The 23,388-nt window shown below is 46.3% G+C and overlaps 1 protein-coding gene across 1 annotated transcript; it reads left to right on the forward strand.

Moving 5' to 3' along the window:
• The first annotated feature begins 86 nt into the window (after positions 1-86).
• MARVELD3 (MARVEL domain containing 3) lies at positions 87-20,597 on the forward strand. Its single transcript, XM_044269579.1, has 4 exons — positions 87-211; positions 5,959-6,517; positions 8,150-8,259; positions 19,865-20,597. The coding sequence occupies exons 2-4, from the start codon at positions 5,967-5,969 to the stop codon at positions 20,473-20,475; spliced, it is 1,272 nt and encodes a 423-aa protein (XP_044125514.1). The 5' UTR covers positions 87-211; positions 5,959-5,966; the 3' UTR covers positions 20,476-20,597.
• Positions 20,598-23,388: the final 2,791 nt, after the last annotated feature.

Genomic DNA, 23,388 nt, shown 5'->3' on the forward strand with positions numbered 1-23,388 from the left:
GGCTTCTACCAATCAGTGTGCGCGCGTCCCCCTGTGCGTTCCAAACGCGCGCGGCGCGCATTCTTCTGCGTTCCAGGCGTCGGGCGCGCGCCCTCTGGGGCTCGTCTGAAGCGAGCTCAGGTGTGTTGCTGCGTCGGGGGCGCGCTTTCTAGTGTGAGTTTCGGTTCCGGCTGTTTTTCTCCGTACAGCAAACGCTGGGAAGAGAATTTGGGTGAGTAAAGGGGAATAAATCCTGGGAATATGTAATTATTAGGGGCAGGAGCCGGGGTTCTGAGGGGGCTGCTCTGGGGCAGGTGCATTCTCATTGGGGGGGGCGGGCAGCATAATGGGGGTCTTTCCGAGTGTGGCTGAAGTTCTCATTTCCTTTCAGGGAGAGTGTTTTTTGTTGTTGTTGTTTTTTCAACTATTGCAAAGCAAATTTTTAACCAAACTGTTACTAAATCAAGTGTGATAACTTGCATTTTATAAGCAGTGCCTAAAAATTTAGGAAAAAGTTGCAGGTTGCTATGGTTACCACGGTAGCAGTTACCAAAATCTATATGAAGACATTTTGTGTGGTGTTATGTCAGCTCAGCTCCGTACAATGAAAACGACTGCAGTTTTTACTTTTTCATTTTTTCACAGTGTTTTTAGACCACTGCTTGCAGACAGTGAATGGAATTTTTTTTTGTTTAGGCTTCACACTTAGAAACAAAAAGGAAATGGAAGCCAAAGACGAATCGGTCACATTGGCAGCACCCACCGGGGGAGATTTATCAAAGGTGACCTAGAGGGAAAACTGGTTTAGTTGCCCCTCGCAACCAATCGGATCGATCCTTTCATTTTCCAAAGCAGCTCTGACAAATGAAAGGTGGAATCTGATTGGTTGCTAGGGGCAACTGCGCCTCTGCACCGCTGACTGCGATGGGATCTGTCCGGTTTCCGTTATGGCGTCCACCGTTTTACTGGCTAGGATAACGCAGCGGGCTGCGCCGTGTTGTCAAGCTTCCGTAATCTGCACCACAGGCTTCTGAACGAAGCCTGACCGGACTAAGACTTGACTTTACGGCCGGTTTCATCTAAAAGTAGCTCCGAATGCGTTGATGCATCCGTATTATGGGTGTAAGTTCCAGTCCGAACTGGGACGCGGCCGTGACTTGGGACCGTAATACTGACGCAGAAATGCACGCATGTTACACTCTTGGGAACCCGGCTTGTCCCATAGTCTGAGTCACCGGTGTCACATGAGCATATAACCTTTAACCCTTTGGATGTAAAGCAGAATGCTTCTATCCACAGACAGCAAGCAGAGATCTTGTAAATAGTGAGAAATTGTAGCGCAGGGATAGTGCATCACTTGTGCTGTGGGGGGGTCTGACTACTGAGGAGCCCATCGTCCTCAGTCCAACGTTTCTATGGAGTTTTATTCGGTAATACTAGTAATTTATACATTTAAAGGGGTATCCCGGTTATATGACGTTATCCCCTATAGGGGGTAACTATTAGGCCGGTGGGGGTCCTGCTGCTGGGACCCCGTGGAGCCCCCTGAAATGAATGGAAAGGCCAGTCGGGAGTGATGGAGATGGGTGAGCGCTGTAATTAGCTGTCTCCGGAAATGAATGGAGTGGCTGCAGGATGCCCGACCTCCCACTCCATTTGTTTTGAGGGGGGGGGGGGGGGGGGCAACAATCTAATAGTAATGCTCTATCCTGTGGATAGCGGATAATCTCATACTGGAACACCCCTTAAAATCCATGCTTTGGAGTCATGTGGGCGGACCCGTCGGTGTATGCTCAGGCATGCGGTTAGCGGTCTGGCACCGATGGGACCGCCCACATGACTCCTAAGCCTAGAAAGAGCAGAGGGTTGATATGTATAATTTACAATGTGCTGAATATTTTCCCATCAGTCTGCTCGGCTCCTCCGGCTCTGTATTCCGCCGCCTGCAGAGTACAGGCTCCACTCAATGGTTCTCTTTACTGTGGATTCTAGACTTACTGTCTATAGTACTGTTACTACTTCTATTACTCAGGGTATAAATCTCCGGTCATCAGATAATCTCCACTCAGTAGATGACACTCATGATCTCCTTCCTCCGGGTATTACTAGCGCGTCCCTGTTGTCAGGGTTGGACGCGTTCAGACTAATGGACACGGTGACGATTGCCAAGAGATTTAGTGACTTGAAGGTATTTTTTTGGGGACGGTGGAGGACTAAAGTCTCCTTCACTTTGTAATTTTTTTTTTTTAAACCTAAAACCCAGCACCGGCGCCCATCTTCTCCCGCGTAGTATTACAGAGAGGATAGGGCCACACGGAGCACATATCGTGCGGATTTCCCACCGCGTAGTACGCTAGCGACAAAGTGGATGAGATCCCCCACCAAATAAATGTCTGTTTCATTCTGCGGAGTTCTCCCTTTGCAGTGCAGAAGGTGAAATCCGCAGCAGAAAGCCCGTCCTGCGTGGACGTACCCTTAAAGGGGTTGTCCAGGATCCCCTCGGTTATACAAGAATCCCCTGGTCCCTGCTGCCCCAGTCCTGCACCCGTGGCCACATCCGATGATCTTCCGGTCCCAGGCTTTGTTGATTTCCGACGGGTCACTGACTCCGCTGCAGCAAATGACTGGCCTCATCAGTGATGTGCTGCTTGGAGACATGTCACCCCTGTGGCCGGTCATTGGTTGCAGCGGCGTCCGTGACCCCATCCACAACCTAGCCCGAAATCAAGAAGCCTGGGAATGGAAGGTCGCCGAACGCAGCCAGGGTGCCGGAGCGGAGGGATAGGCACCAGTGGAGTGTGATCCGTGTATTAGGAAAACCACGCAAGGGGGGCTAACTGAAAACCTAGGGGATCCTGGACAGCCCCTATAATTCTCAGTGACCTTTGCACTGGCAGCACTGGTGATCAGACTGGTTTGCCATGTTAAGCTGTAACTGGGCAGCAGCTCCCAGTGAGTTTGGGGGGTGTAGTTTACTAAAACTTTGAATTTCTCCCTAATGGGTATTTACATTGGGCAATTCCATTGTGTGATCCCATGAACCTTCAATACACCGTAGATCAGGGGTACTCAAGTACCTTTTTGTAAAGGTCCACATACCGGAGTCTGCTGTAGGATGAAGGTCCGAGCTATAAAACAAAAATATGAGGGACAACACCATTGGCATGGAGCGCTGCATTATTATTTTATTTTTACAATAATCCACACCTCCAAGCCCATCTAATCTCCTTTCTGCCGACCAAACACTAAGAATGTCCTTTCAGTGCCCCCTTACAATAATGATGCCCCTTTAATGCCCCTCGGACAGTATGATGGCCCTTTAGTGCTCAACAGAGTATGCTACCCCTAAGTGCACCCTCACAGCAGGGTGATCCCTTAGTGCCCCTGACACATTGCGATGCCTCCTTAGTTCCTCCCCACAGAGTATGATACCCCTAAGTGCCCCCTTACTAGTAATGCCCTCTCTGTGCCCCCTTCACAGTAATGATCCCCATTGTACCCCCTTCAAAAAAATAATGCCCATTGTACCTCTTAATAGTAGTAATGCCCATTGTGCCCCCTTCACAGTAGTAATGCCTATTGTGCCCACCTTCACAGTAGTAATGCCCATTGTGCCCCCTTCACAGTAATAATGCCCATTGTGCCCCTTAACAGTAGTAATGCCCTCTGTGCCCCCTCCATAGTTAAAATTCTAATTGTGCCCCCTTCATAGTAGTAATGCCCTCTGTGCACTGTGCCCCCTGCACAGTATAAATGCCCATTGTATCCCCTTCACATTAGCAATGCCCATTGTGCCCCCTCCAAAGTAGAAATGCCCATTGCGCCCCCTTCACATTTGCAATGCCCATTGCGCCCCCTCAGGAGTAGAAATGCCCATTGCGCCCCCTCAGGAGTAGAAATGCCCATTGCGCCCCCTCAAGAGTAGAAATGCCCATTGCGCCCCCTCAAGAGTAGAAATGCCCATTGCGCCCCCTCAAGAGTAGAAATGCCCATTGCGCCCCCTCAAGAGTAGAAATGCCCATTGCGCCCCCTCAAGAGTAGAAATGCCCATTGCGCCCCCTCAAGAGTAGAAATGCCCATTGCGCCCCCTCAAGAGTAGAAATGCCCATTGCGCCCCCTCAAGAGTAGGAATGCCCATTGCGCCCCCTCAAGAGTAGAAATGCCCATTGTGCCTCCTTCACATTTGCAATGCCCATTGCGCCCCCTCAAGAGTAGAAATGCCATTGCGCCCCCTCAAGAGTAGAAATGCCCATTGCGCCCCCTCAAGAGTAGAAATGCCCATTGCGCCCCCTCAAGAGTAGAAATGCCCATTGCGCCCCCTCAAGAGTAGAAATGCCCATTGCGCCCCCTCAAGAGTAGAAATGCCCATTGCGCCCCCTCAAGAGTAGAAATGCCCATTGCGCCCCCTCAAGAGTAGAAATGCCCATTGCGCCCCCTCAAGAGTAGAAATGCCCATTGCGCCCCCTCAAGAGTAGAAATGCCCATTGCGCCCCCTCAAGAGTAGAAATGCCCATTGCGCCCCCTCAAGAGTAGAAATGCCCATTGCGCCCCCTCAAGAGTAGAAATGCCCATTGCGCCCCCTCAAGAGTAGAAATGCCATTGCGCCCCCTCAAGAGTAGAAATGCCCATTGCGTCCCCTCAAGAGTAGAAATGCCCATTGCGCCCCCTCAAGAGTAGAAATGCCCATTGCGCCCCCTCAAGAGTAGAAATGCCCATTGCGCCCCCTCAAGAGTAGAAATGCCCATTGCGCCCCCTCAAGAGTAGAAATGCCCATTGCGCCCCCTCAAGAGTAGAAATGCCCATTGTGCATTCACATTTGCAATGCCCATTGTGCCCCCTCAAGAGTAGAAATGCCCATTGTTCCTCCTCTGTGTTAAAAAAAACACCACCACAGTGCCTACTCGCCTTGTCCCGCTCCTGAAGCTCACAGTGCTCTCTCCCCTGCAGACACAGATCGCTCTGCAGCACTGCGTGGGCGGAGCTTATGCAGATTTCCAGGCTTTAGGCCCTGCCCACACAGGCTGGCAGCGCGATCCGTGCTGAATGGTGGAGCGGGGAGAAGTCTTCCTGCTTCACCATTCTGTGCGCCGCCGGCCTGAAGGAGGGGAGGAGCGCGGGGAGCTGAGCGGTGAGTGACCGGACCCAGCTCCCTACGCTCCAGCAATGAGCTCTTCTATCTGTATTAATGGAAGCGTTCATTGCTTCTGGACTCTGGCACCCGGGTGCATGCAGGGGTCCGGACAGCTGGCAACCGCAGTTGAGTACCCCTGCGTAGATGATAATTTGCCAAATGCTCCACTTTCCTTTTTTGTTTTTTCCAGTAACAGCGCCACTCCGGTCTGTAGGCTGTGTCTGGTATTGCAGATTGGTCTAATTTACTGTCAAGGGGTATTCCCATCTCAAGCAATGATGCCTTCACTTAAAAGGGTTAGCCCATGAAGAGTGTCACCTATCCACAGGGTAGGTGGTAAATATCAGATTGCAGGGGTTCAACAGTTGGGACTCCCAACAATCCCGAGAACAGAGGGTCCCTGTGCACTGCTGCTCCATTGGAGGAGCCTCCATTCTCAGGATTGCAGGGGGTCCCAGTGTTCTTATATTTATCACCTATTCTGTGGCATAACCCCTTTAATGAATGGTGGGGTGCCGACCCCGGAGACCCCCGCCCATTCTCATAATGAGGATGTACTGCGGCCCCTTAAGTCTTCCCCTTCACAGCAGCACCCCAGCCACACCGCACTACCCCTACATTCAAGTGAATGGGTCTGGCAGCAGTTCTCTGCGCATTCGGGCAGCCAAAAGAGAGCGCTGCTCTGCAGGGAAAACTTAGAAGAGGGTGCAGCACTAAAGTCATCACACATGGGACTACCCCTTTAATGAGCTCTTGAAATGTATTGTTTTAAAGGGGAGATGCTCGTTTAGCTCATTTTAAGGATACCCTTGATGTCTTGAGCTCATGTAATGTGCTTCTTCTTTCAGGTCTGAGAATGGGGGATCCTGGTCCCTATCCCAGTGATGGGGAGAGCCGTGCACCAAGGAAACACAAATCCGAGCAGCGCAGTAGTCGTCCCAACACACGGGACAGTCACTCCGACGTTCAGAACGGCTATCACAATGAGAGGGCTCCAAGCAGGGGCCACCATGAGCGTAGCAAACATCGGCCCCGAGAAAGAGACGACCATCATGGAGACAGGAGGCAAGACAGGCACCGGGAAGACAGGAATCGGGACCAGTATCGGGAAAGGGAGGAGCACTATAGGGACAAGGAGCAGGACAAGAGCAGAGAGAGATATAAGGAGAGGGATAAGCACAGCAGATATGAAGCTGACAGGAGCCGGAATCACTACGAGGAAAGAGACGGCTATTACAAAGAGAGCAGTCTCCCCCCATATGAGGAAAGAGACCATCAATACAAAGAGAGAAGCCGAAACCGTTCCGATGAACAGGAAAGACGTCAAGAGCGTTACTTGCAAAGTGTGGACCGACAGGGACTTCCAATGAACAAAAAACAGCCAGAAAATTACTATTCATCTGAGAGGTAAGTACGGTATTACAGTATATTCTTGTACATATGAGGCAGTATTATAGTAGTTATATTCCTGTACATATGAGGCAGTATTATAGTAGTTATATTCCTGTACATAGGAGCAGTATTATAGTAGTTATATTCTTGTACATAGGAGCAGTATTATAGTAGTTATATTCCTGTACATAGGAGCAGTATTATAGTAGTTATATTCTTGTACATAGGAGCAGTATTATAGTAGTTATATTCTTGTACATAGGAGCAGTATTATAGTAGTTATATTCTTGTACATAGGAGCAGTATTATAGTAGTTATATTCTTGTACATAGGAGCAGTATTATAGTAGTTATATTCTTGTACATAGGAGGTAGTATTATAGTAGTTATATTCTTGTACATAGGAGGTAGTATTATAGTAGTTATATTCTTGTATATAGGAGCAGTATTATAGTAGTTATATTCCTGTACATAGGAGCAGTATTATAGTAGTTATATTCCTGTACATAGGAGCAGTATTATAGTAGTTATATTCTTGTACATAGGAGCAGTATTATAGTAGTTATATTCTTGTACATAGGAGCAGTATTATAGTAGTTATATTCTTGTACATAGGAGCAGTATTATAGTAGTTATATTCCTGTACATAGGAGCAGTATTATAGTAGTTATATTCTTGTACATAGGAGCAGTATTATAGTAGTTATATTCTTGTACATAGGAGCAGTATTATAGTAGTTACATTCTTGTACATATGAGGCAGTATTATAGTAGTTATATTCTTGTACATAGGAGGCAGTATTATAGTAGTTATATTCTTGTACATAGGGCGCAGTATTATAGTAGTTATATTCTTGTACATAGGAGCAGTATTATAGTAGTTATATTCTTGTACATAGGAGGCAGTATTATAGTAGTTATATTCTTGTACATAGGAGGCAGTATTATAGTAGTTATATTCTTGTACATAGGAGGCAGTATTATAGTAGTTATATTCTTGTACATAGGAGGCAGTATTATAGTAGTTATATTCTTGTACATAGGAGGCAGTATTATAGTAGTTATATTCTTGTACATAGGAGGCAGTATTATAGTAGTTATATTCTTGTACATAGGAGGCAGTATTATAGTAGTTATATTCTTGTACATAGGAGGCAGTATTATAGTAGTTATATTCTTGTACATAGGAGGCAGTATTATAGTAGTTATATTCTTGTACATAGGAGGCAGTATTATAGTAATTATATTCTTGTACATAGCAGCAGTATTATAGTAGTTATATTCCTGTACATAGGAGCAGTATTATAGTAGTTATATTCCTGTACATAGGAGCAGTATTATAGTAGTTATATTCCTGTACATAGGAGCAGTATTATAGTAGTTCTTGTACATAGGGAGGTGGAATTATAGTCATTAGTGTGGATTACATATAATTTGTCATCTCCCCAGTTGTAAAGACCTGCAGATTATGTCAGTGCTATATAAACATTATTTTTATTTCCATATGTATATTTTTGGATCCTATTATCATACAACATTACCTGTACCTGTTTTGCTTGTCACCCTTATTTATTCCGTTCTCCATCTTTGTGTTTTTCTCAATTTGTCCTTTTTAGGAATTGCTAAAACTGATTTCCATTACCCCATAGGTCATTCCCTACACCTGGTGCCGAGCTGCCGGACCTGGAGTATTATGAAGCAGAACCGGAAGGTGGGATCTTGGATTGTCACAAATGCAAATATCTGTGCACCGGACGTGGTAAGTTACCTTTCATATAAGGTTATGTACAACAGGTTGTAATAAAAAACAAAAACAAACGGCAATCGTTCTTCATGTAATATTGTGTAACCTGTCAAATACTATGTTATTTTGTTCTGATTTGGTTACATTATGCTCCAGTTACATCCGAAGCTGCTTTCTGAATTCTATTGATTGCTGTACCCCTCATTACTTCCATCGTGTAATAGACTCCACCGTGTATGACTCCTGTAATACCGTCCAGCTTGCGGTATTGCCCACTGGTACATGGTATGAGACATTATAATGTAAACCGCATTACGACACCTCATAAATCACTCTGTGCAAACGCTTATCCAGCAGGGGGCGGCAGTAAGCTACCGGGTCACACAGCCTGAGCACTTATAACATAAGAATTTTGAATGCAGCTCTGGATGTGAGTGGTGTATAGATCGTCCATTAGATGTGGGTTTTATAAATATTGTGTATACGGGCGATAATCCTGTGGCTCCTGCACCCCCCACCGCCCTCCAGACACAGAATCCGTTGTGTAGGACACAGTGCGGTTTGGATACAGTCCCAGAAAGGAAAACACAAGTCAACTCTGTTATTTTAAAGTCATTTTTCCTGTTCTTCAAGCTGAGTTGAAAAAGTAAGAAAAGAATTACTCGTCACCGCGGGCTCCTGCATCGGGGGCCCCGGCTCTTTTTGTCTTCATTGTTCTCCCAAGGAAAACAGAGGAAATTTCCTGTGCTGACGGCGCAGCTTCATTCGTATTTGTGTCCCGCTGATCTCAGGATATTGAGGCACAGAGGACAGCGGCTCCTCCGTCTAATTACACATGTGCCTGTTCTGGGGTAGTATTCCTCACCATACATGCGGCAGTGGACACGGGCGCAGGATTAAAGGGACACTATGGATATACTTCTTTAAATCACTTCATGTACTCTACGTCCTTCTTTATTCAGATTTTTAGCACAGCAGACAAGGGGTTGTCCGGAGAAAACCAGACAACCTCGGGAATCCACCTGAAATAAAGAACATGTCGATAATACGTGACTGCTGCAGCCAGTCGCTGGCCTCAGTGTTGCATCCGACGAGGCCAGTGATTGGTTGCAGCAGGCACGCCTTTTGTAGACGTGATAAATAAAGTCTGGCGGTGAGAACCAGAGCAGCAACACGTGCCCTGTCCGTTAGTGCTCAGCGGTTCCTTATTTCAGGGGGTTATCCAATGTCCTTCTTAAATTTCTTCCGTTTAACTCCCCTTCAGACTATCACTGTGACCAGTGAGGGAATGGGGTGGGGGTGACTGAATTAGAGGGGTCACACATTACACTTAAAAGTGCATCTTTATCTAGGCCTGTCATTGGAATTTTTATACTGTTATCCTAAATTCTACTGATCTACTATTCTACTATCAGATAACATCTTTCCCCTCGCAGCAGCAGTAAAATAACAATGTTTTTATTTATTTATTTATTTATATAGTATCTGTCTATATACTGTAGCGTTTCCGGCAGGAATCCACAGCAACAGAATGGGGCTGATTTTTTTATTTATTTTTTGGCGTATTTGCTGCATATTTTACCCTCTGCCTTGCAAATGTGCATTCCCTGACAGAAGTCCCCAACCCACAACTGACATGCTGGCGATTTAAAATGCACGCCGCAGGTCAAGGTGTGTGCAGATTTATACGAGGAGAATCTCTGCAGCGTGTGGGTGACATTTGTGAAAAGCTCCTTGACTCTGCTGCGGATTGTCTTAGACACCGTTTCGTCTGCGCTAGTCGAGAGGGTGTGGCTTAACATTCAAGGGGCATGGCCTACAGTAGGCCAACTAAGCTAAGGCAGGACAGTCTAACGGTGCACCGGATTTATCATCCAGGATCGGCCACAGTCTGTGCGGTTTGAGGTTTACAAAAAAGTAAAAAAATTAGACCGGATTCGTACAAGTGCGGGGGCGATATCGGTAATTTGGCGTTAAAACCAGTAGTGGAGGCAAAACTGTTTTTTTATATATATATATTCACACACAGTTGCAGAAATTTCTGTGAAAATTTAGGTCCATACATGTAAAAAAAAAAAAAAAAAAAAAAAGTAAATTTTTTGTTGTGCGGCCGGTGCAGGGATTTCTGTGAGCGATATTCAGAAGTATACCGTATTCTGCTCTGTATGACTACACCCTTAAAGGGGTTTTCCAATTAATTTATGCTGATGAATAGGTTATCAGTATCTGATCTGAAGAGGTCCGAAACCCAGGACTCGTGCTGATCAGCTGTTTCAGGAGGCAGCGGCACTCCGGCTTCCCCTAGGCCGGTGACGTCACGTGCCTTAGACGCAGCTCGGCCTCACTCACTTCTGTGGGGCATGTGACCTGTAGTCGTGTCGTCACTGGCCTACGTGAAGCAGCGCTACTGCGAGCCCCGCTGCCTTTATAAACAGCGGATTGACGGACCCCCACCAATCAGATACTGATGACCTATCCAGAGGATGGATCATCAGTCTGTAAACGGTGGATAACCCCTTTAATGGAGCCGTCACAGCCTTGTTAAACCCTCTCATAATGGGTTCCATCGGACTTCCACTTTTTTGACGGAAATAGCACTGCGGACTAAGCTATTCTTGCCAGCTAAATCCTGCAGAAATCTGACAACGTGGAGAATGACGCTAATGTGAACAGAGCCCAAGAGCGTTCTGATAGATGACGCCCCAGTATGTGTGCGTCGTGTAACTACTACTTCCAGCATGCCTCCATTGACGCACCTTGTTTCTGGCATCTCCTTCCTTGCTCTATTGGGAGTTTCAATTTATTTTTATATTTTTACAATTCGGTGATTGCTGCCAGTTCCTGAACCTTCCACCTTGAACTTCGCACCTTCAGCTCTTAATCTCGGTTTATTGCGTGGGCGCAGGTATTTTTATTTGTATGTGAAGACTCATAATTGGGTGTTATTGTAAAGATAAGAGAAGAAATGTGCAGTTATACCAGTTTTCCTACCTGTGGCTATACAGCTGTTCTAAAACTACAACTCCCATCATGCTCCAACAGGAGAGTTGTAGTTTTGCAACTGCCAAAGAGCCACAGGACATCCTATATTTAAAGGGGTTGTCCCATGAAAAATATTCAAAGTTTTTCAAACCAGCACCTGGATCTCAATGCTTCTGTACTTGCATGTTAAAAAATAAAATTAGTCTAGCCACTGGGTTATTCAATAAATGCATCTTTATAGCGCCACCTGCTGTTTGTTCTTTTCCCAATTTCTCTGTCCACCTCGCTGAGGTGGTCACATGCTCATCCTTCAACTGCCACCAGCTCTATCTACTGTTAGAAGCTGTGATCGTTACATCGGCAAGGACACACCCTAAGATTTGATAGGGACAGAGCTGCAGCAGGACGGACACGTCTCCTGAGCTGTGATGGGGAGAGAGCTGCAGCTAAAACAGCACACCCCGGGGCTGTGATAGGGATAGAGCTGCAGCAGAATGGACATGCTTCCCTGAGCTGTGATAGGGAGAGAACTGCAGCAGAAGGGACATTCCCCCATAGATGTGATAGGAAGAGAACTGCAGCAGAGGCGACATGGCCCCATAGCTGTGATAGGGAGAGAACTGCAGCAGAATGGACATGGCCCCATAGATGTGATAGGGAGAGAACTGCAGCAGAATGGACATGCTCCCATAGCTGTGATAGGAAGAGAACTGCAGCAGAAGCGACATGGCCCTATAGCTGTGATAGGGAGAGAACTGCAGCAGAAGCGACATGGCCCTATAGCTGTGATAGGGAGAGAACTGCAGCAGAAGGGACATGGCCCCATAGCTGTGATAGGGAGAGAACTGCAGCAGAAGGGACATGGCCCCATAGCTGTGATAGGGAGAGAACTGCAGCAGAATGGACATGGCCCCATAGCTGTGATAGGGAGAGAACTGCAGCAGAATGGACATGGCCCCATAGCTGTGATAGGGAGAGAACTGCAGCAGAATGGACATGGCCCCATAGCTGTGATAGGGAGAGAACTGCAGCAGAATGGACATGCTCCCATAGCTGTGATAGGGAGAGAACTGCAGCAGAATGGACATGCTCCCATAGATGTGATAGGGAGAGAACTGCAGCAGAAAGGACATGCTTCCCTGAGATGTGATAGGGAGAGAACTGCAGCAGAATGGACATGCTCCCATAGCTGTGATAGGGAGAGAACTGCAGCAGAAGCGACATGGCCCCATAGCTGTGATAGGGAGAGAACTGCAGCAGAAGGGACATGGCCCTATAGCTGTGATAGGGAGAGAACTGCAGCAGAAGGGACATGGCCCCATAGCTGTGATAGGGAGAGAACTGCAGCAGAATGGACATGGCCCCATAGCTGTGATAGGGAGAGAACTGCAGCAGAATGGACATGGCCCCATAGCTGTGATAGGGAGAGAACTGCAGCAGAATGGACATGGCCCCATAGCTGTGATAGGGAGAGAACTGCAGCAGAATGGACATGCTCCCATAGCTGTGATAGGGAGAGAACTGCAGCAGAATGGACATGCTCCCATAGATGTGATAGGGAGAGAACTGCAGCAGAAAGGACATGCTTCCCTGAGATGTGATAGGGAGAGAACTGCAGCAGAATGGACATGGCCCCATAGCTGTGATAGGGAGAGAACTGCAGCAGAATGGACATGGCCCCATAGCTGTGATAGGGAGAGAACTGCAGCAGAAGCGACACCTCTCTTCTCGATACAGCTGCAACACAAAGCACAACCCATAGACAGGTGTGGTTTTGGGAGGAAGCAGCCATTTTTCTAATTCTGAACAGCTCCTTTAAAGGCCTAAATCGCTTTTGGGGGCATTTTTTATCGTTGGTTATTTTTATCGCTCACTTTGGTAAAAGAAAAATTTAAAACAGTTTTTCAATTGTTTATTATTAATAATGTTGAACAGTTTTTCTTCTACAGCTTTCACTTTTGTGCATCTGCTGCTTCCTGTTCACAGTGAATCCATCAGGGAGCTGCTCTGACGGCCGAGCCTTTATATTTCCTAACAGCTCATAAACACTCATGATAGCCAAATTCCTATCTGTTGGATGATAATTAAGGGGTCCTCCCACTTCAGCAAATAGCATATATTATGTAGCGAAAGTTACTACAAGCCACTTACTAATGTATTGTTATTATCTATATTGCCTGGCTGGATTAATTTTTCCATCACATTTTACAATGCTCGTTTCCATGGCTACGACCACCCTATAATCCATCTGTGGTGGTCGTGCTTGCACACTATAGGAAAGAGCGCTGGCACCTCTGGTGGGTGGGACTGCGCACAGGCTAGTGCTTTTTCCTATAGTTCCAAGGTGGTTGTAACCATGGAAACGAGCAGTGTAAAATGTGATAGAAAAATTAATCCTGCCAGCAAAGGAGGCAATATGAAGAATCACAATACATTAGTAAGTGGCTTGTATTAACTTTCTCTACATACAAAATGCTATTTGCTGAAGTGAGAGGACCCCTTTAAGCTTAAATGAGTGTTTATGAGCTGTCAGGAGTTCAGAGATAAGGGCTATAGATCGAGCTGTCAGAGCAGCTCCCTGACGGATTCACTGTGAAGCAGAAAAAAGTCTGCAGATGCCCAAAAGTGAAAGCTGTGGAGGGAAAACTGGAACATTTTTAATAATAAATACCTGAAAAAATGATTTTTAGCCCAAAAGGAGTAAAATTCAATAATAATTTAAAAAAATCCCCCGATCCCTGTAGCTTTCAAATCAAGGTTGTTCATGTTTTCTTCTTTTGTTGTTTTTCCCTTAACATCAGAAAATTCCTAGTCGGGCCTCATGCACACACATCTATTTTACGGTTTTCAAAATATGGATACCGTCCACATTACATCCACATTTTGTAGCCCAGCATAGGACATAGTCTATCTTTTTATGGAACGGACATATGGATGCAGAAGCCACATGGATCACGCATCTGGTTTCTGCATCCATATGTCTGTTCCGCAAAAGGATAGAACATGTACACAAAATGTGGACTGAGGACCCATTGAAGTCAATGGATCTGCAAAAAATTACAGGCGGCACGCGGACTTCATTTCGTATTTTGCGGACCACAAAATGTATACGGTCGTGTGCGTGAAGCCAAAGTCTTCGGTCTTCCTTTTCCATTTCTTCTATTAGCCAACTTGACAAAAAAAGTAAGAATTAGGGTTCATTCAGACGTCCTCAAATTGCGGATCTGCAGAACACAGACATGCTCTATCTTTATTGCGGGGTCGTAGAACGGAACTACCGATGCGGACAGTACACGGTGTGAATGGGTCCACACCCGTCACGCAAAATTGCGGAACGGATGTGGACTCATTCATGCGGACGTGCATCACTTCAGCAAGTGGTATTTATGATGTAGATGCAGTGAATATAAGGCACTCACTAATGTATTGTGATTGTCCATATTGCCTCCTCCTTTGCTGGCTTGATTCATTTTTTTCATCACATTATACACTGCTTGTTTCCATGGTTACGACCACCCTGCTATCAAGCAGCAGTGGTCGTGCTTGCACACTACAGGAAAAAGTGCCGGCCTCTCTGGTGGCCGGGAACGTGGGAGCGCATATAGGCTGGTGCTTTTTCCTATAGTGTCTAAGCACGACCTCCACTGATGGACTGCAGGGTGGTCATAACCATGAAATCTGTTTATTGACAGCAAGCAGATATCTTGAAAACGAGAAGGAATATTTGAATCCTTTGATACACAAATGATAAGCGTTACTTACCTGAGAAAGTACTCTAAGGGTGAACAAGGCAAGTGGGGCTATGAACCCGTCACCTGCACACGGAGGCAATGTAGAAGTTATCCAGGATTACAAAAATATGGCTGACTACTTCCAGAAAGAGCGCCACCTGTCCATGTGTCTACTACTGCCGCTGGGATCCATTAAAGTGAATGAGAATTGGCTGCAATACCACCTACAACCTGTGACAGGGGTGGCGCTGTTTTGTTTTTTTGTGAAGCGAGGAGCCATGTTCTTCTAAATGTGGACAACCCCTTTTAGTGATGCCATAGTGTGTAGGTGACAAATGGCGATTTCCACCAGCAGGCAACTTTAGAGGCCTGTAATATTTATAATGTGCCTGTACAATTGTATTGCTCCATCCTGCAGGAAAAAAATGTGAAGGGACCAACCACCGTTAGCGTAATCAGTCGGTGTATGTGCACTGTCGACCTGTGAGTAAGACGATAAGTTGTAATGTAGAAGATCCATTGCAATGATTGTATTAGGGAATTGCTTAACTGACAATTCCCCTAAAGGGGTTGTGTCACTTCAACAAATAGCATTTATCATGTAGAGAAAATGAATACAAGACACTTACTAATGTATTGGGATTCTCCATATTGCCTCCTCCTTTGCTGGCAGGATTCATTTTTCCATCACATTAAACACTGCTCGTTTCCATGGTTACGACGACCCTGCAAACCAGCAGCAGTGGCCGTGTTTGCACACTCTAGGAAAAGGCACCAGCCACCAGAAAAGGCGGTCTCTGCCACCAGAGAAGCTGGCACTTTTTCCTATAGTATGCAAGCATGGCATTTGCAGGGTGGTCGTAACCATGGAAATGAGCAGTGTATAATGTGATGGAAAAATGAATCCAGCCAGCAAAGGAAGCAATGTGGAGAATCACAATACATTAGTCAGCAGCAGGGGCGTTGCTAGGGTCTCAAAAGTCAACCAACCCCCTTCCCCCCGCAAACACTAGCACTGAAGACATTTTGCTGTACTTGCCATACAGCAGCACATACCTCTCACATCCAGGGCCTCCAGGTGACGTCTTCTCTGTCATCATCTTCTCCATTAGGTTTGTATAACTTCTCTCAGCCGCCTCGTCTCTGCAGAGTGTGACACACGGACATCTTAGCTTCCTCACTTTTCTATACCCCCAAATACTATCCTGAAGAAAAATGAGTGCCATACAGATAATCTTCCCCATAGTAACAGTACTTCTCATAGTCCCACCAATAGTATTTCCCTTCTAGAATGCCCTCATTAGTAATACTGCCCCCTACAGTGCCCTCAACAGTGATAACGCTCCCCAAGAGTGCACCTATTAGTAGAAGAGCCCTCCAGTATTCAATAATACCCTCACAGAGCCCCCAGTAGAAATAAGGCCCCCTATTGTTCCCCCAGTGGTAATAAAGCTCTCTGCAGACCCCTCAGTAGTAATAAGGCCCCCATAGTGCTGTTAGTAGAAATAATGCGAATCTATAAGTCCCTCCTATAGAGCCCCCAGTAGTAGTAAGAACGCCTAATGTCACCTGGATTTAAAATGTCCCTCCAGTATTTATATCGCCCCCTACTCTTATAATGCCCACACAGTGCCCCCAGTATTTATAATGCCCCCTAATGTTATAATGCCCACACAGTGCCCCCAGTATTTATAATGCCCCCTAATGTTATAATGCCCACACAGTGCCCCCAGTATTTATAATGCCCCCTAATGTTATAATGCCCACACAGTGCCCCCAGTATTTATAATGCCCCCTAATGTTATAATGCCCACACCGTGCCCCCAGTATTTATAATGCCCCCTACTGTTATAATGCCCACACAGTGCCCCCAGTATTTATAATGCCCCCTACTGTTATAATGCTCGCCCTGAAGTGCCTCCAGTATTTATATTCCTCAGATTAGTGTCCTCAGAAATTAGAATTCCTCAGCCCATCCACCATACAGTCCCATGTAAATAACATTATTTCCCTCCCTCCGCCATAGAGTCCCATGTAAATATCATCACACCACCTCTCCAGCCCCCTCCAATATACAGTCCCACGTAAATAACATCACCTCCTCCCTGGCCGCCTTCAACATACAGTCCCGTGTAAAGAACCTCACCCCCTTCCCAGCCACCTTCAACATCACCCCCTTAATATTCTGTCCCATGTAAATAACATCACTCCCCCAGACACCTTCAACATACAGTCCCATGTAAATAAAATCACCCCCTCCCCAGTCACCTCCAACATGCAGTCCCATGTAAATAACATTACCCCTCAACATTCAGTCCCATGTAAATATCACTCCCTCCCACAGCTGCCTTCAACATATAGTCCCATGTAAATAACATCACCCTGCCCCAGCCACCTCCAACATGCATTCCCATGTAAATAACATCACCCCCTCAACTTTCAGTCCCATGTAATTTACATCACTCCACCCTACTGACTTATGTAAATAACTTCCTTCCCTTCAGCCCTAACATACAGTCCCAGTTAAATAACTACAACTCCCAGCATTGCTCTGCCTCTCTCTTCACTTACCTCTCCTCATGTAGCAGACCTCACCACAGCTTCTTCTCCTCTTCACTGCTGTCCTCTCCTGCACTGGTCACATGATGGTGACATCATCGCAGGTCCTTTTCAGCTACTGCATTAAGAACTGATCACATGGACTGTGATGTCATCACAGGTCCTTCGGCTCTTGCAGGGCATTAGATTCAATTGTATTGCCTCCCGAGGACCACAATACAGTTGTATCTAGCTGGCAGGCAGGACATTCAGGGCCTGGGATAAAACATCAGGGGCGCAGGCCCTGAATGTTTTAACCTAGCAACGCCCCTGGTCAGCAGTTTGCATTAACGTTCTTTACAACATAAATGCCACTTGCTGGAGTGACACAACCCCTTTAAGGTTCAAGTAAGAAAACCTTCAGCTCTTAAAGGGATTCTCCCCCAAAATATATTTATACCAAAATGTTTAATGTTGCCCTGAAAGATGGGAACAGCAGCAGTTCATGTCCTGCCAAGTCTTTGCCCTAAGTTCGTTGCTAGGCATGTGCTGCTTGACAACGCCATTGTAAGGAGTGTGGTTGCTAAGCAGTGTATTAATAGTAACCAGCCTGGCTCTGATGCTATACCATTGCCTGGCTCAGCCTGCAGTATTAATCAGATTTTTGTGACGATACTTCACCTGTCCGCAGAATGGGTCCACGAATTGCGGAACGGGTGCGGACCCATTCATTCTCTAAGGGGCAGGAATGAATGCGGACAGCACACATTGCGCTGTCCGCATCCGCATTTCCGGAGTGCGCCCCTGATCTTCCAGTCCTCTGCCCCGGAAAAAAATAGAACATGTCCTATTCTTGTCCGCAATTGCGGATAAGAATAGGCAGTTCTATGGGGGTGCCGGCCGGGTGTATTGCGGATCCGCAATACACTACTGACGTGTGAATGGACCCAAAAAGGGGTTATCTGTTAATTAGTATTAACGGATAACCTATAGGGGTCTGACACCCGGGACCCCCACTGATCTATTGTTAGAAGAGGCGCTGCTCTATGCATGCCGATGCCTCTTCCTAGGCCATGTGCCGTCGCTGTACATCGGTCACATGGTCTAGTTGCAGCTCAACCCCATTGAAGTGAATAGGGCTAAGCTGCAATACCAAGCACAACCACTATACAATGTACGGCGCTGTGCTTATAAAGCTTCCGGGAGACCGCTGTACTCGCCAGAGCTCCTGTGAGCACGGCGGTTCTCTTAAACCTCTGATCGGAGCATCAGTCATCATTATATTGACCAGGATAACCACTTTAGATTTTTTTATACTTTTTACTAGCCCGTAGTATTAGATTTTTGTGGAGATACATGCAGAATAAAAATGTATCTTCCAAAAATCTGATTAAGGCCTCTTTCACACGTGCGTGTGTGCCCCGGCCCGCAAAATGCGGGCCGCAATGCACGATTACAGTCCGTGGGGCAGCCGCAACGGATTGCGGACCCATTCACTTGAATGGGTCTGCGATCCGGCCGTTCCGCAAAAAGATAAGACATGTTCTATCTTTTTGCAGGATGAAACCCCACGGAAGCACTCCGTAGTGCTTCCATAGGGTTCCGTTCCGCATCTCCGGATTTGCGGACCCATTTAAGTGAATGGGTCCACATCCGTGATGCAGAATGCCCACGGAACGGCACCCGTGTATTGCGGATCCGCAATACGGCAACGAGGCGCACACGCCCGTGTGAAAGAGGCCTAATACTGCAGGCTACTACTCAGTTGTTTTTTTTAAGATACATCTTAGTAGCCTGCAGTATTAATCTGATTTTTTTGATGATACATTTTAGGCTACTTTGACACTTGCGGCAGAGTGATCCGGCAAGCAGTTCCGGCAAAACGTATGCCAACCGATGGCATTAGTCCCTGATTAGTCCAAAAAATGCATTGAAATGCCGGATCCGTCTTTCCGGTGTCATCCGGAAGAACTGATCCAGCATTCCGGTATTTTGAATGCCGAATCCGGCACTAATACATTCCTATGGAAAAAAAAATGCTGGATCCGGCATTCAGGCAAGTCTTCAGTTTATTTCGCCGGAGATAAAACCGTAGCATGCTGCGGTTTTATCTTTTGCCTGATCAGTCAAAAAGACTGAACTGAAGACGTCCTGATGCATCCGGAACGGATTACTCTCCATTCAGAATGCATTAGGATAATCCTGATCAGTCCTTTTCCGGCATTGAGCCCTTTTGACGGAACTCTGTGCCGGAAAAGAAAAACGCTAGTGTGAAAGTGCGCTTAGCGGAGAGCCTCTTTACCTGATGCATTAATATGTGTTAATTCTCCCCGATCTAATGTGTCTTCGTCTGCTCTCCATCTTTTCAGCTTGCTGTCAGCTTGTGGAAGTTCTGCTCAACATGCTGATCCTGATATGCTGCTCCGTGTCCTACAACTCCACCGGGGGCTACACTGGGATCACTAACCTGGGAGGAATTTATTATTACCAGTTTGGGGGGGCCTATAGCGGCTTTAGCGGTGCAGATGGAGATAGGGCTCAGGAGCTAGACGTCCAGTTTTACAATCTGAAGCTTCCCACAGTCACTGCTTCCATGGCCTTTGGGGGCGCATTAATGGCTTTCAGTTGCCTCATGGTCCTCCTTGGTGTTCTCAGAGTCCCGTGGCACTGGCCAATATGGCTGTTGGTGGAGTGCGGGTTGGACATTGTCATTGCTGTGGGCTACATGCCGGCCCTGTATTTCTACTTCAAGCACCTACAGGACGCTTATAATTCTCAGGTTTGCAAAGACCGCGAGGCTCTGTATAGCGGCAAGGGCTACCAAGGCTTTAGCTGCGCCTTACATGGGGCTGACATTGCTGCCGCCCTCTTTTCTTGCATGGCCATCATAGCCTTTTTCATGAGCGCTGTGCTCGCCATTAAGGGTTTCCGAAGAGTCCGCCGCCAGAAAAAGAAGCCAGTAAACCCCCTTGAATTCTAGTCCATGTCTCTTTTACCCCCCACACCTTGTTGTCTAAGTCTTGTAAATACATGTTACATGTTATACGGTGTATTGTGCAGCTTTGTTTTTAAGAATCTGTATAAAATAAAAACTTACATACAATGATTATTAATCTAAAGAGTGAAAACTGCATTTTAAATAAGGTGTCATTTATGCAGATCTGCTCCCTCCGGCTGATTGTAGGGGGTCCCGCTTACAGAAAAAGGAAACGACTTTGCCCATAGTCTAAATTAAAATTCTGCTACCTGTTTGTCTCCACGGTAACAGACTACAAACAAATCTTGCGTAGTCTGGTCCTCCAGTCATACCGCCATCCATCTGTCCCTACTTCTTGCTAACCAGCTAAATGTACGCATATAAGGGCTCGTTCACAGGGCCGCTGTTCGGCCGTGCCCGTATTGCGGCCCGCTTGAATGGGTCCGCAATCCGGAAGGTCGGTGTGGAATGGAGGCACGGGACCCGTAGTGCTTCCGTGGGGTTTCTTTCCGTGCCTCCGCACTGCAAAAAAAATAGAACGTGTTCTATTTTTTTGCGGTGCGGACAGATCACGGACCCATTCAAGTTGAATGAGTCTGGATCCGTTGCAGCCGCCGCACGGATGGTGCCCATGCAAATTGCGGTCCCCAATACACGGAACGGCCATGTGCATCAGTCCTAAGAGGGACAGATGGAAGTGTGACCATAGATGCAGCAGACACAAAATGGTGGTAGATTTTTAACTAAAGACTGTTTGCAAAGTTGCTTTATTTTTCATTTTGGATGTATTGGAACAAAAAATTGTAAAAATTTTTTAGAAGATGAACCTTCCCTTAAAGGATTGGAGGTTTTCTAAGAACCTCAAGGGTGGTGCAGATTGGTTCATGTGTATAAAATGAATATTAAACAGAACTTTACTGGTGTCTACAAATCATCTTCCTTCCTCTGCCAAGCTCTTGGCCTTCTCAAGGTATTTCTTGGTGAAAGACATGGAAAGCGGGTTCTCAGCCTCTTCTCTTTCTCACTCAGGTGTTCTGCAGATGTTGGAGGTGATCCTCAACGCTCTGGTTCTGATTTGTGTAGTCTCCTCCCATTTCACCCTATCTGGGTTCAGTGCCGGCATGGCAAGTGGTGGGTTCGGAGGCGGTTATTACCCCTTTGAGGGTCAGGAGCTGCAGGATGTGCGTCAGTTGGACCAGGAATTCACACTCCTGCGCGCTCCGTTGATATACGGAGGCCTGACGGTGTGTCTGCTGATGGGGACCTTGACACTTGCCATCCTGGCTCACGGATCCAGGCACCTACTGGATCTATCTAAGAAATGGCTCCTGATTGAGGCTGCTTTCAGCGCGGTGGCGTCACTGGGCTATGGAGCTGCGGTGGGGGTGTTTCTACATTTCGCTCTCCAAATAAATTCCACAGACGTGTGCAAGAGGCGAGAGAGGTTGTACGCCAGAAATGGACTCACCTGGATGAACTGTTATCTGGCTGGGACCGACGGGGGAGCAGCAACCTTTGCCATCATACTGATTATATTATATGGTGTCAGCGTTGTGCTGGCGGCCCGGGCATACAAGGAAAAGGCGGCTCTACAGCAGTCATCTGCAATACTACTGTGAACTTTATGTCACCACCTGTCACTCCGCACACCCAGACAAAAGGATGACGTCTACTAATCTGAAATTATATATATAACACTTATAAAGGAAAATGCAGCCAAAATCCATAGTGTACAACATATACTATAAAATAGATATGTAGTATGCAATGTGCTACCTGCTCCTTGAGGGCAATTTTTGTCACTCTTCATAAAGACATTTAAAAATGTTGTATCATGAATATCACTCCCATCATGTCAAGTGACGGCACACAGATTTCCTTTAACATTTAACCTGTGCTCTTTGGTGGCCCCTGCAGAATAACGCACTTTGTGTTTGGACAACTGCTCCAAGTACATCGCTGTCACTTCTAACGCACTTTATTTGCAGACGGGTTCACTCCTGCAAGGATAGTATGCTTAGTAAACCAGCACTAGGTAATACCGCCCCCCACGGAGAAGAATATCACCACTACAATACTGCGTCCTATGGACAAGAATATAACTTACTGAAGTGCTGGCTCTATGGATAAAACTAACTACTATAGTACACTACCGCCCCCATGTAGAAGAATATAACTTACTGAAGTGCTGGCTCTATGGATAAAACTAACTACTATAGTACACTACCGCCCCCATGTAGAAGAATATAACTACTATAATACTGTCCTATTTACAAGAATATGATTACCCTGATACCGCCCCCCTAATGACAAGTATATAACTACCATAATGCTGCCCCCCCCATGTACAAGTAGATATAAGAACATTATTTTAATACTGTTTGTATTTGTTAGACTAAGGCTACTTTCACACTTGCGTTGTGAGGATCCAGGAGGCAGTTCCGTTGCCGGAACTGGAAATCCGTATGCAAACGGATATCATTTGTAGACTGATCCAGATGCGGATCCGTCTGACAAATGCATTGAAATTCCGTATCCGGTATTTTTTTTTTATTTTTTTTTTGCATTTTTAAATGTCTGCGCATGCGCAGACTGGGAAACCGGGTCCGATTTTCCGGAACACTTGGTACCAGATCTGGCATTAATACATTTCAATAGGAGCCGGCATTCTGGCAAGGGCATGCTGCGGTATTTTCTCCGGCCAAATACCGTAAAGGGACTGAACTGAAGACATCCTGATGCATACTGAATGGAACGCTTTCCATTCAGAATGCATTAGGATAAAACGGAAGCGTTTTTTTCCGGTATTGAGCCCCTGTGACGGAACTCAATACTGGAAAAGAATAATGCTAGTGTGAAAGTACTCTAACTCCACTAACAATGCCCCACAATGTAGAGAAATTTAACAGTAATACC

This window comes from Bufo gargarizans, chromosome 10 (genome assembly GCF_014858855.1).
Source record: "Bufo gargarizans isolate SCDJY-AF-19 chromosome 10, ASM1485885v1, whole genome shotgun sequence".
In the NCBI taxonomy this organism is placed as follows: Eukaryota; Metazoa; Chordata; class Amphibia; order Anura; family Bufonidae; genus Bufo; species Bufo gargarizans.

What these genes read in the sequence shown, in the direction of transcription:
- MARVELD3 (XM_044269579.1), top strand. Translation starts at nt 5,967, where the DNA reads ATGGGGGATCCTGGTCCCTATCCCAGTGATGGGGAGAGCCGTGCACCA. An exon ending in AATTACTATTCATCTGAGAG is followed by an intron (nt 6,518 to 8,149) that starts GTAAGTACGGTA and finishes ATTACCCCATAG; the next exon opens with GTCATTCCCTACACCTGGTG. An exon ending in ATATCTGTGCACCGGACGTG is followed by an intron (nt 8,260 to 19,864) that starts GTAAGTTACCTT and finishes CCATCTTTTCAG; the next exon opens with CTTGCTGTCAGCTTGTGGAA.